Below are 13,964 nucleotides of genomic sequence, written 5' to 3'. Positions count from 1 at the left end.
TAACAATCAGCTTTTAATAACATTGTTGATAAACCGGGGTCACAGATGTCATATCCTCTCAGGATGACGTAAGTGTTGTTTCTAGAAATGTACCAAAAAAATTGCTAATTTTTAATCCTAAAAAACTGTCTCGACTTAGAACGCCAGCAACTACATCTGTTGCACGAATTGGTCGGTTTGTCCGTTAAAATACCACAACCACACAGAAGACTGGCGTGAGTGGAAGCATTTCATTTTTTTATATTTTTTTAAACAACAGAACCTACGTTTATCAACGTTTTACAGTAAAAGCTCTATCATTCCTAAGTGTTAGATAACATTTGCAGAAAGGTCACGACAAAACATGGGTCAAACACGAAAAAGAAATATTAAGAAGTAGAAGTAAAAAAAAAAACAAACAAACAATTTTTATCTCTATTTTTCCTGTGAGTATGAAAGGGATAAGGCTATGTTTATGTGTCGTTGCTTTCGCATTTGAATTTTACTACAAAAGGAATAAAACTTTTCAAATTCCCGTTGTATTTTTCCTGTGTAATAATATGACACATAACCTAAAAAAAACATGCCAGTAGGTACACAATTCAAATAGTACTTCCTTGTTATCTAAAGGGTAAAAAATTTGCAACTCTAAGTCAACATTAAATTAGTATAGTTCGTCTGTCTGTGCATAAATTTAAACATAAAATAATTGTTTGTTTAATTGGAACGAAGTTCCTTATCGCGCATTGTGAAAGGGGGCTAGACGGAAAAAATTCTTACGAAAAGTTGTCACGACACTTTTTGCTATAGTAAGTTTTGCTATATGTTAACGACAAATAAGCGCTACTTCACCATGGCAACGACGTGACAATATATAACGAAAATTCATAGAAATAAAATGTACTTCTTGTGAAGACTTAAGTTTTTTATTCATAGAATAAACATTGGTTCCTTCACTTATCAATCGAAAGGAACTTCTTTCCATCCGGGTGTCCCTTGACACCTCTCAAGTTTTTTTGTAAACTCTGTTACGTGCATTGAACATTTTGGAATAAAATCGAATCTAAATTGAAAAGGATTTGAGTTACCTACATTAAGTAAACTTGATGTACATATTTTGAAAATCGTCCTTACGCAGAAATATTTTGGTACTACTGTTTTATGGACAAATTTAACATTTTCTTCTGTCTTATAAATAAACGAAGAGAAATGCTGGACGACAACAACCTAATAATTAGATTTTTGGTATTTCAAAGTCATATCAGTTACGTTTAGAAATTTCAAATCCAAGACGTTGCCGCATTTTGATGTCGAGCATAAGTCGTCATGTTTATATCAGACCACTATTGGGAATAGGCTTTGCTAATTACTTTAACATTATTATACGGTCACTAGCTGTCGCCCGCGACTCCGTCCGCGCGCAGTTAAAAAATGGGGGAAAAATAGATGTTGGCCGATTCTCAGACCTACTGAATATGCTCACAAAATTTCATGAGAATCGGTCAAGCCGTTTCGGAGGAGTAAGGGAACGAAAACTGTGACACGAGAATTTTATATATTAGATTAACTGGAGCATTATTCCGGTTATGCTCGAGTAAAAAATATTTATGGTGTCTCATAGAATCTTTCCATTTTAAAAAGATATTCAAGAATAGACGTTCAATCGGAGAATTCGTTCGAATTGATAGATATGTACATTCTGTGCCGACCCTACATAGGGATAAGGGCAAGTTGTTGATGATTAGTACTGAATAAAATAGACAGACGAATCCGAGTTGTGAAGCATATTCCTGGAATTCCCAAATAAGCTGCCAACGGTCTGTTTATCACAACGCCGGGTCATGTGATAACCTGTTTACTAAAAGTAGCTACTTCAGTATCAGTTGTCTTTACCGTTTAGTTGAACTTGCACGAAATGGCGAAGTTAACGTTAATTATTTGTATATTAATACCATCAATATTAGCTCAGTGCAACATTGAAAAAGCGAGACCATTTATATCAAGGTCTGTATTCGAGTTTTCTACAGAATTAATAAAGCGAATCGCCCAAGAAACTGAAAACCATTTCATCGCTTCGACTCTTTCGCCTTGGACATTACTGGCTTACACCTCATTAGGAGCTACGGATAATTCCTACGAGGAATTAGTTAAAATACTAAGATTGCACCGTCACAGTTGTTTTATGAATAAATTCTTCGATGTAACAAAAGAGATTTACACACCGACTGCGGAAACAAGTCTTGAAGGAGCTTCCGCGATATTTGTTGATGAAAACATTCAAGTAAATGATCGCTTCCAAGAACAAGTTAGAAGAGCCGGCCTCGGTGATATCAAACAAGTTGCTGTAGACAACTACGAATACGTTGCTGCGACTATCAACAATTATGTTAAAACCGCTACTAATGGGGCTATAGACGAGATAGTGGTAGCCAGCGATTTGGAGAATGTAGTTATGATGATTGTCGATGCACTAAGATTTAAAGGAACTTGGGAAAATCCTTTCCCAGTAAACGAAACACAACAGATGCCTTTCTACGACGAAATGAATAATGAAATAGGTAAAGTCAACCTTATGACTATTACAGACAATTACAATACTAGATTTAATAATGAAATCAACGCGACTGTTGTTGAACTACCCTATAGTGATCGAAGATTTTCAATGTTGCTATTCGTTCCTTACTCTGAAGAGAAATTAAATAACGTTATAGATTCACTAAAAAAGATTAGCGTGAGATCATTATTCAAAGATTTCGAAGGCAAAGGTACTACAGAGGTAAATGTGAGAATGCCACGGTTCAAGATTTCATCCGATCTTAATAATTTAAAGGAACTTTTAATAGATATGGGACTAAGGTCTATATTTGATCCCAGCCAAGCTTCGTTCCCTAAAATAGCTGATTATCCTCTATATATTTCTAATCTTATTCAAAAGGCTGACATAGAAGTTACTGAGGAAGGTACAATAGCTAGCGCCGCGACACAACTAGACTTCTCTTTTAAAAGCTTCCCAACAAATGTAGACGCAAACAAACCGTTCTTCTTCATGATTGTGGACAAAAAAACATATATACCAGTCTTCGCTGGGGCATACTCCAAGCCCAGTGTATACTAATTTCCTCATCTAATAAGAACAAAATATACTTTTGGAATATTTATTTTATGTGAAATATATGTAATAATGTAATACAGTTTGTTTTACGCACAGAAATATATATTTTTAAGAATATAAAATTTGATTTAATTATTTTTTTACCTTTATGAGAATTTCTTTAACCAAAAAAGACGATCAAATTGTGTATCCGTATTAAAAAAAAATAACTAAAGTGAGCAGACATTTCATACGCTTAACTTTAATTCTAATAACTTTACTTCGTATAAATTGTTCAAAACAAGATTGCATGACAGGGGTTTTACTTCTCTCATTCTCTCAAAGGGGCGGGAAGGGAAAGAGGACCAACATATAATAATGTTTTTGTATAGATGTTTCTGCACTGGAAAAAACATCGGTCTGGTGTGAGGTTGTTGTATTTCACTACTACGAAGTACTTACATACTCTTTGTTTCACTATTCGAGAGGGCCATTTATCAAATAGATGTTTGTGTGTTTTTTAACTGTTACTTTTATAATTGCAATATATAAAACGAAATGTTCAATGTATATTTAAACTATTTGTCTAGTATTTTGTGTATTTATTCAGAATTGTTAAGCTTTTATAAAAAATCTTTTTGTATAAAAACTATAATGCCCTTGCCTTCTTTTATGGCCACAATCTGTCAAAGTCATGTTACAATATTGTCAGTTGAAGTTGACGTTTTAGATGTGATGTTTATTTACAAAATGATATATGCTCTTTGGATGATATACACGTAACAATTAACAATTTAATCTTCACTACACAATGAATAATATAGTAAACTCGGCATGTAACAAAAAACAACAAGACAAAAACACATATGCTTTATATTTAATGCTGAGAAGAACAAGTCATTACTTTGTACGACACCGAAGTGAAATATTGTTTTGATTTCGTATTAAATATTATAACATTAAATTCAAGACAACTCTACTTTGTCATTGATCAGTTTCTTGTTTCTCTTTCGTGAATTATATATTTTTTCAACTATGGATTTATGTGTCAATGGGAAAACTCTAGTTGTGAGACAAAAAAAGTAAGTAATTATGTACAAATTTGCAAATATGGATTTATTGTAACTTTCAGTATCTTTTGATAATTACGAAATTATGTTTTTCACCTATAAACGTCGTCATTTGTTTCAATTTTATTAAAATAATCCAGAAATTATCATTTTATACAAAGTATATTATTAATACATGAAATACAATTTTCATTGGCAACAAAAACCATACAAAAATAAATCATACAAAAGACTTTTCAAATATTTTGAAGGCTCAAGGTTATTTTGAGGCTGTGCAGTGCACATCCCCATCCCTTCATGCCCCACTATACCAAAAATTGTGTTCTACTATGTTCCAAGCTGCCAAGATATTTGAAAAGTAATATATCTAAAATAGCAAACTTGCTCTGTTTACTACAGTACAATAACAGGAAGATAATGTGTTCCGCACCTATGTTTGTAGGTTTGTATTTTACATACATACATAAATATTAACCTACAGATGGTGTGTTTCAGAAATTTGTGTTTTAATGTTAAATCATATGATGATTTTGGTAATGTCAGTGTATTGAAAATTCTCAAATTCAGGAAAATAAAGTGTAAAAAAATGAAAGGAAAATATGTTGACCTATATTTGTTATTTTGTTATTATTATATTTATCAAAAACACATTAAAACCACACAATATTGTGTTTTTTTATTGTTATAAAATTATTAATTTGTCTTTTATAAGTTTCATAACTTATATATTAAATTTGCAAACTTTTTGGATGGCGGCCTTCAAGAGTAGAGTGAATAGGCATTTACAAAGCTAGCGCATACCATCTTTAGACCACATTATCTCTTTCTAGCTTTTTCAATATATATAAAAAAAAGATCTTGATGAAAGTTGGTAGTTTAATTTTAATACATTCCTCTCAAGTAGGGTTAGCGAAAGACAGACAGCCGGCCGTAAAAAAATAAGCCAAAATTCAAAGGTTGATAAAACATTGTGCGCCGACCCCATGTGTATGGGATAAGGCTAAGGAGATAATGATTATAAATGCGAAAGTTTGGATGTATGGATGGATGTTTGTTAGAAGGTATCTCCAAAACGGCTGCAGGAATCTCGATGAAATTTGGTAAAGATGTAGAACACTGTGTATAAGAACACATAGGCTACTTAACAAGCTTTTTTTATTTGATTCCGCACTGATGAGACGCGGGAATAAGCTTGTTATATATACAAAAAGAGGTATTTGATTTATTTATAACTTAAAATTATTTGCACGATTTGAAGACAGATATCGGAACTGGTGGAACTAAATAAGAGCTTTATCTATTTCTAGATTTTGTGGTTATAATTAGTGATGCAACGGATGTCTGTTTCCGTTTCCGCAAGTGCGGAAGTTCCGCACGCTTTTCAACATCCGTTTCTGTTTCTGTTTCCGCAACTTTTATAACGGAGATAAAACGGAACTTTACGACGGCTGAGAGATCCAAATGCGCGGCGCGAAACGCGTAGTCCGTGCGCGGCCTTTCGGCACTTGTCGCATTTGTTTGTTTACGTACTTTTTCGTGAATTTTAGCGCGTAATATTTTCTGCTGCTGTTTGAAATAATCAGTTTCTCTTGCTGAAGTAAACTGTCTAGTTGTTGTCCATATAAAATTTGACAACTGGCAAAATGTGACTATTTCATACTTACGAGTTATTAAATGTACTTTTGAATTAGTGATAACCATGTAATATATCATCATCATTATTATCATCAGCTCACTATACATCCCCACTGAGGGGCTCGGAGCCTACCCCAAATTAGGGGTGACTAGGCCATAGTCAACCACACAGGCCCAGAGCGGGTTGACTTTACACATATCATTGAATTTTTTCTCAGATATGTGCAGGCAGCATCACTATGTTTTCCTTCACCGTAAGAACGTCGGATAAATGTACATATGTAAATCGAAAAACACATTGGTACATGGCGGGATTCGAACCCAGCCCCTGCAGATTGCAAGTGAAGTGCCACGAGCCACCGACGCCTAATAATTATATCTTTTTCTAATGTAGATTTGGTGTATTTGATACTTAACACATTCACTGTTTACAAAATAAAAAAGGTAACAACTGGGAGCCAAAACTTTTTATGGTGAATTTTTATTTAGTATCTGGGAATGTTTGAACATATAGACAAATTAATAATGTTATTATAATTATTTAAATAAAAAAACACATTTTTTGCATTTGATCGCTAGGGATCATCATTTTGAGCGCTAGGGATAGCAATGGTTTAGTTCACTCATATTGTATATGTTCCACGATCGCATTTCTGTGTACTAATATGTTACAAGATTTTGACAAAGTCAAGTTTTTCATCAAATTCCAGAATATTGAGTAAAACATGTAAGGATACTAATCAAAACAAGCTTTTATCTTCATGGTTCAAGATCAAAACGCAACAAAAAACGCATATACACACATACAGGACAAACATATATTTAAAAAATATACATACATAACAAAGTTCAGACTTAGCTTCATGTGATACAAGATATGTTTGCCTCCGTACGAACGTGGTACTAATCACTATAACACTGTAAGAATGAAACTAATACTCTTTTTCGTTTCGCTTCAAACGCCTGCGGCTTACTACTACTACAAAGTGAACGGGCCCCTCGCTCGGATCCGAGGGGGAGGCGCCGCTACTAATAGCTCTGCCCACTCGGATCCGAGTGGTCAGCAGTGAATGTTATTAATAAAGAAATATATTTGTAAAATGGTTTTAATATTTAAAAGCCTCCGTTTATCAACACGTATTTTAACTTATTCCAGCACAGTAAAAATACATACATTGAAGCTAAAGGACACCGATATCCAATGCCTTAATAAATTAAAAACGAATACAAACTGTTTTTACCAAAAGAAAAAATATTTGTAAATATGTTTTTTTTTCATATTATTTACACTTCTGTTTCCGCATCCGCTTCCGTTTCCGTTTCTGCTAAAATTTATTTTTGACATCTGTTTCCGTTTCTGGTTCCGCTAAGACACTTCCGTTGCATCACTAGTTATAATTTAACCATTATATTTTCTTGAAAATGCTCATTTGAAAACATTGAAAGAATTGTATGTACAGGTTGTCACTTCAGGACATCCTGTATACCACTTAGTCTTAGTATGTTAATAAATAAAAAATCCAATTCGCAAACTACAAACATGACCAAGGTGTAGTATAAAAATGAATTCATTTATATTCTAAGACGGAAATTAATTTGGCAAAAGAATATAAAATAAAGCCAAAAAAAGTCATTTTCATTAAGGTAATTGCTTACAATGTTTTGTTTGTGAGAAAAACTATTCTATATACATTATATTGAGCTACATAATTAAATAGCTTAATCAACATGTCTAATGTTTTGCCAGAATTTAAAGAAAATTCATGAATGTAGATGTTTTTAATTAATAAATATTTATAATTGAAATAATTAATTAAAAAGGGTCAATGGAGCAGTCGTTTAGCGATGGACTTGAAATCTACAGGTCTAGGTTCTATTCCCACTATGTATCAATGTGTTTTTTATACAGTGGACCTAGCACGAATATCGTGACAATCCCCATCGTATCATCACAAAATTTACACTAAAATCTGCAGCTGGAACGGACGTAAAGTACACCAATAATCTCATACCACCATCAATCTAATTTTGACGACACGAAGGTTACAAATTCGTACTAGGCCTATATAAGTTCTTACAGTGAAGGGAAACATAATGATGCAATTTGCATATATCTGAGAAGAAATTCAAATAAAGTGAAGTCAACAAATCCACATCAAGACTAGTGTTTCATACCCGTAACATTCATAATTCATTTATTTATTAAGGCTATTGGCGCTTTTATGTCTACCAGTTTTGTTAATTTAAAAATCAGTGATTAAATATTTGTTTTATTTCTAGTGTTAATGCTGAAGAGACACCTAAGTATGTTTTATCAAAGGAGCAATTGGATTTTTACAAGAAAAATGGATTCCTTGTTATCAAAGGGTTAATCAATTTTGAATGTTTGTACAATGTCAAGTGAGTGATTTATTAATTTTTCATATTAAACTGTTAATGAAAATTAATTATTCAAATTAAATAACGTAATTAATTTCAACGTAAATCTTTAATATTATAAATGAGAATGTTTAGATTTTTTTTTATTCCTCGCAGCGGAATCGCGGGCGACAGCTAGTTAAATTTTAATTTAAACTATAAGTAACAACCTGTATAATTAATTGCCTTGACTCAGGAGGTTATTTTTTGCACGTATGTAAATTTTCACGTATGTGGGTTTTTACGTATGTAAATTTTATTGACGGCCTAGAGCAGTGATTGTCAAACTTATTTCTTTCACCGCCCCCTTTGAAAATCAATTATATTTCAAAGCCCTCTAATTTTTATTCAGCCCTAAAACTTAAAAACCACAATTTCATTACTTTAATTAATTTCAATTCCCCCCATTTTTTGGGCCCCCTCGCCCCCTCCTAGGTTTCAAACGCCCCCAAGGGGGCGTTATCGCCCACTTTGGGAAACACTGGCCTAGAGCCTAAACGACTGAACAGATTGACAAGTGAGGAATCATTTGATATTCTGAGTGTAATAGGATAATAATTCGTGTTTTTTCTAATAGCAAATTATGGCTTTTCTTATGTTTTTAGGAAACGATTCCTTCAAGTAGTGAATGGCTTAGAAGACAAAGGTTTAATGACCATTGTGAAGGAACCAGGTTTGACAGAGAAGGGTGCTAAAGGACCAGATGTTATTAACAAGGTATTTTTTCGATTGAAGCTTACTTTGTAATCTCTAATTTTTCAGAGTATGCGTCTATGACCAAAGAACTAGACTTTGTTCCTCAGAGGTATGCGAGCGTAAAGATGTAAATGTCAAGATGACAAGCATATCTGTCATTGTCACTTAACCTCATTTTCCCGCTAAAAGTGAATCTGTCACTTTTATTTACGTAATGTAACTCTTTGCTCTTTGACTAGTTTTTTTTTTCTTTATAGTCTCAAGCATGGTAAAAAAAAATAAGTCGATATATAATAAGAAAGCCAGAAGTTACTCCCAAAAGTTAGTAATAACTGTTCAATTGATTTGTTTTATCTATTGTATTCTAATGACCCGTCAATTAATATTGACGGGTCATATTAATTATGAGAATGTATCATTGTTGTAATAAAATTAATAATTCAACTGATTGTGTAGTTTCTGATTATATAAATATATATAACGATAAAACAAAACGATATTTTTTTGTACAATATTTCTAATTTATTGTAATTTAGGCATACAATTAATTATACAAAAATTGCATAATTTCATATTTAAATTATTCAGAATATAATTAAATTTTTATATTATTGATTATTAGTAGTACTATCTGTGGCCAGCGACTCCGTTCGCTAGGAATTAAAAAAAAACTTAAGAAGTAGTCTATGTGTTCTTCCAGACTATATCAAAATTTCATCGAGATCTGTTGAGTCGTTCTGGAGATACCTTCCAACAAACATCCATCCTAATATTCGCATTTATAATATTCCAATATTAGTAAGATTAGCGAATGTTACTACTTCAATGTTATGAATGCGAAAATCTGGATGGATGTATGGAAGTTTAAGAAGAAGAAGAAGGCAGAACGGCTGAAAGGTTCCGAATAATTTTTTTAACAGAGATAGATACAATCTGGAATAACGCAAAGGATACACTTTTTTTGTACTTTGTGCGGACAAAGTCGACTTCGAAAATAAACATAATTTTAATATAATAAACAAAAATTCTGTCCGATGTCTTTAACTACTTTCGAACCTGGATAAGCGAGAAACCTCTTTAAGTGAGATACATTGTCCGGTCCCTAGAGACGACCTCGATAAGCGAGAAATTCGGGTTTAAGAGAACCCTTTGTAAGCGAGAAAAATATGGACTCTCGCTTATACAGGTTTGACTTTAGTTGAATCGTTGACAGATCAATGATATTCACTTCGATGAAGAGTTCAGCTCGTACTCTGAAGACCCTCGTCTCCTGGACGTGGTGGCTCAGTTGATAGGAGACAGCATCACTGTAGTGCACTGCATGTTCATCAACAAGCCCGCCGGCACAGCCCGACATCCGCCGCATCAGGTAAGACCACACTAAAGAATGGACATCTTTTGTTATGGAATGGCGTTAGTTTCTCGTTCTATTGAAACATTTACAGAATTGTTGTTAATTAACTTTAAGTATGTGAGGGCATGAAAATTTTATCGTTTATAAGTTCTATTCAAGTAAATAACTTGGCGGTGATGTTCGCGCTACTTATTGCCTAACATCGTGTACTATGCAGCGACTTGCGGAGAGTTAAGTACTGTGGAAAATTTACAATATTGTCTATTGTACATTTCTAAAAACGAAAGAATTCCAATATTTTTTGTGTGTACTATATTTTTAAGAACTTTCTATATGATGTAATTTTTTTAACTTTGTCAGCCCTATTCACATCTTTATTGAATTTTCAATGGTCTCTTTAAATATCCGTTGGATAGGTCGCTGCTTGGAAATGACAGATTTTGTTACGTGCCGACTAAAAACATCAGTTGAAGTTAATGTCGGCTACCATCAGCGCGAAAATGGTCAAAATCAAATAGACATAAAAAACCACCGCTTATATCCTGTCCATTGGAATATAGAGGTCAATAAGCAGTAAGCGTATATATTTATCAGGACCTATGGTACTTCCCGTTCGGACCAGCGGATAAAATAGTCGCTTCTTGGACGGCGGTGGACCGAGTAGAGAGGGACAACGGCTGTCTCTATGTACTGCCCGGATCACATCGCACGCAAACGCTTATAGAACATCACTATCCCACGGTGAGAAATAAAAATAATCATTTTTATATGTTAAGAGGGCAACGGAAGTGCAGATGCGATACCAGCTTTTGTGAATGAAGTCATTCGCGAGCGTACTTACGCTCGCTTCTTGAAGGACCCAAGTTCCCATTCATGTATTGCATGCAATACGACCTTTACAATTATCCGGTGATGGATAGGGTTATCTATTAGGAATGGATACATTCTATCTTAGCAGGAAGAAGTCCTAGGCCCATACCACCATTACAACCTGTTTCATAACTAGTTTTTATTCCTTTAGTTATTGTAAATTTCTAGTGGTAAAGACCAATACAACGTATCGTCATCTCTACTAAGTGTTGTTGAACCTGGATAAGTAAGAAACCTCTATAAGCGAGAATTCGGGTTCGAGAGAAACCTCTAGAAGCGAGAAAAAGATCGCGGTCCTTGGACTCTCGCTTATATACGATTGTATACATTTTATGATAGGACTCCAACAAGTTCTTATTCTACGGCGTGAGGGATGAGTCCGCGGCGCCGGAGGAGCAGCGCGTACACCTGCCCATGGACCCCGGGGATACTGTCTTCTTCCATCCCTTGCTCATACACGGCTCCGGACCTAACGTGTCCAAGGTAATTCTCACTCACAAACGTTTCTATTGCCAGGATACTTATTTTTGGGAGCTGAAGACACAGACGACTGCTTGTTAATTATATATATTTGTGTTGTCAGAGATCTCGTAAAGCAATCACATCTCACTATGCTAGTGGCGAGTGTCAATATGTGACAGTGGATGGCACTGTGCAGGAAACAGTCGCTAAAGACATTGAATCCTTGGCTAAAAAGATAATAAATACAGATGTTACATTTGTGGTAAGTGTATACAGACTTGTTTTACTTTTTGTGATGAAGTGTTGTCACCGCGGTTAAATATAACGTTAAATTCGTTAAAATTTGTATTATAAACTAGCTTTTACCCGCGACTCCGTCCGCACGGAATAAAAAATAAGAAAACTGGGTAAAAATTATCCTATGTCCGTTTCCTGGTTCTAAGCTACCTGCCCACCAATTTTCAGTCAAATCGATTCAGCCGTTCTTGAGTTATAAATAGTGTAACTAACACGACTTTCTTTTATATATATAGATTTGTAGCTCGAAACTTTTGTAAAATTGGAGTCGTTACTTTAAATTTTTCTATTATTATTACTGTCTTACTAAGTTTAACTAAGTAAATATTAAAAATGTGAAAGTTTAGATGGATGTTTGTATGAATGTACGGAATGGAACCGGAACAGCTGAAATAATCTAGATAAAATTTGGCATAGATATAGAACATAGTCTAGAACATAGGCTACTTATTAGGTTATTTTTTAAATACCACGCTAACGGAGTCGCGGGCGACAAGTAAAGTAATTAAAGATTTTTTTCAAAAAAAAAAGGAAAGTTAAGCGCGAGTTCGTTACCAAAAAAAAAATGTTTTTTTAAATTTCCTTTGGGAATAATATTTTTGACATTTCTTTCAGGACACTTGGCGCTTTAAAAACAAATTGGTAAGAGGTACAAAATCTAATCTTTAAAATTCCATACATATTATGTATGTCTTGACCAGGTTTATGGTTTATAAAATAATAATAATAAATATAAATAATCAAGTTAGCAATGGTTAGGGAATCCTTGAAAAGACATGACTTTTTTTATAAAATGTATATATAAAATTTGTATTTTTTTAAATTATTCACTTTAAATACGATTATTTAAAATATTTTTTTTATTCAAATAAAACTTCCTTAATTGTATATTATTGTTTTATTCATTACCTTAGATACAAACGCACAACTTATTAATTATAAAAAAAAAAAAAATTATTCTAAAACGAATTTACATAACATACAAATAAAAGACCATACAAAATCATTCTAAACGTCATATCGTGGGTAATTCACATTGTTATTGTAATAAATAAAAATTAAGCATATATCTGTGTGTACACGTTTTATAAATTTTTCCCACAAATCAAATCATCGTTTCAAAGAATGAATTTTGAATAATAAGTCGCATATTTTTTTTGAATTCTTAATTATTTATTGTTTAAATTAATTGCTATTTTTCACGTCATATTTCGGTTAAATTGTTTAATCTTTCGTGAGACATAATAATTAATTAATTAAGAACCAGCTTAACTCACGTTTAATCGTTCGGTCCGTAACTAGTCGGTGCCGTCACCGAACGATTACACGTGAGTTAAGCCGTTTCTTAATTAATTGATATTTCGATATTATTTGAAATAATAATATGTGAAGTCATTAGAAAAATATATACAGATTTTATCAACAAATTATTATCGTAAATATATTAGAGTTCCGCGACTAAAAATATAAAAAAAAAATAGAAACACATTCGAACTTGAATAAGCGAGACACGCAGCTCTATAAGCCAGAGTCAATTTCCAGTCCAGACATACAACCTCCTTGAGCGAAAATCTCTGGTTAGCGAGAAACCGCTATAAGCGAGAAAAATATCTCAGTTCCTTGGATGCTCTCTTATCCAGGATAGATTGTATTTTACTGGCACTATATATTTTGTGAAGGTTTTACGGTGAAGGAAAACATCGTGATTCTGCACATATCTGAGCAGATATTCTAATATATGTGTGAAGTCAACCCGCACTTGGCTGTGGTTGACTATGACCTAGTCACCCCTTACTTAGAGTAGGCTCCGAACCCCTCAGTGGGGATTATAGTGAGCTGATGATGATATATTTTTTGTAAGAAAACATTTATTGCTGTGGTACAGAGAGTAAAAAATGCACACATAGCACAGATACGGTAACAATAAAGTATAAAAAATAAGGCTTAAGATAACTATCTCGGCGTCGGCAGGGATGGGCTAAAGCGTCCCTGCGCCTTTGTTCTAGACTTCTACTACAATGACACATTTAAAAAAAAATTCTTAGTTGGAAAACGCATTGTAAAATGCTGAATTTATTTTATTTCAAACCCT

The 13,964-nt window shown here is 33.5% G+C and overlaps 2 protein-coding genes across 4 annotated transcripts; both read left to right on the top strand.

Moving 5' to 3' along the window:
* Nucleotides 1–3: 3 nt before the first annotated feature.
* LOC106710560 (phytanoyl-CoA dioxygenase, peroxisomal) lies at nt 4–12,568 on the top strand. 3 transcript variants are annotated; one of them, XM_045684308.1, is made up of 8 exons: nt 4–68; nt 8,056–8,175; nt 8,799–8,910; nt 10,103–10,258; nt 10,838–10,984; nt 11,453–11,596; nt 11,697–11,837; nt 12,488–12,568. In XM_045684308.1, the coding sequence occupies exons 1-8, from the start codon at nt 46–48 to the stop codon at nt 12,539–12,541; spliced, it is 897 nt and encodes a 298-aa protein (XP_045540264.1). In that variant the 5' UTR covers nt 4–45; the 3' UTR covers nt 12,542–12,568. The 3 variants fall into 3 exon arrangements, with proteins under 3 accessions (XP_045540264.1, XP_045540262.1, XP_045540263.1); XM_045684306.1 differs by lacking the exon at nt 4–68 and adding an exon at nt 3,354–3,581; XM_045684307.1 differs by lacking the exon at nt 4–68 and adding an exon at nt 3,767–4,152.
* LOC106710552 (serine protease inhibitor 2.1) lies at nt 1,846–3,145 on the top strand. Its single transcript, XM_014502634.2, has one exon. The coding sequence runs from the start codon at nt 1,895–1,897 to the stop codon at nt 3,092–3,094; it is 1,200 nt and encodes a 399-aa protein (XP_014358120.2). The 5' UTR covers nt 1,846–1,894; the 3' UTR covers nt 3,095–3,145.
* Nucleotides 12,569–13,964: the final 1,396 nt, after the last annotated feature.

This window comes from Papilio machaon, chromosome 25 (genome assembly GCF_912999745.1).
Source record: "Papilio machaon chromosome 25, ilPapMach1.1, whole genome shotgun sequence".
Taxonomy (NCBI): domain Eukaryota; kingdom Metazoa; phylum Arthropoda; class Insecta; order Lepidoptera; family Papilionidae; genus Papilio; species Papilio machaon.
This window is presented reverse-complemented; position numbering and strand designations above follow the sequence as displayed.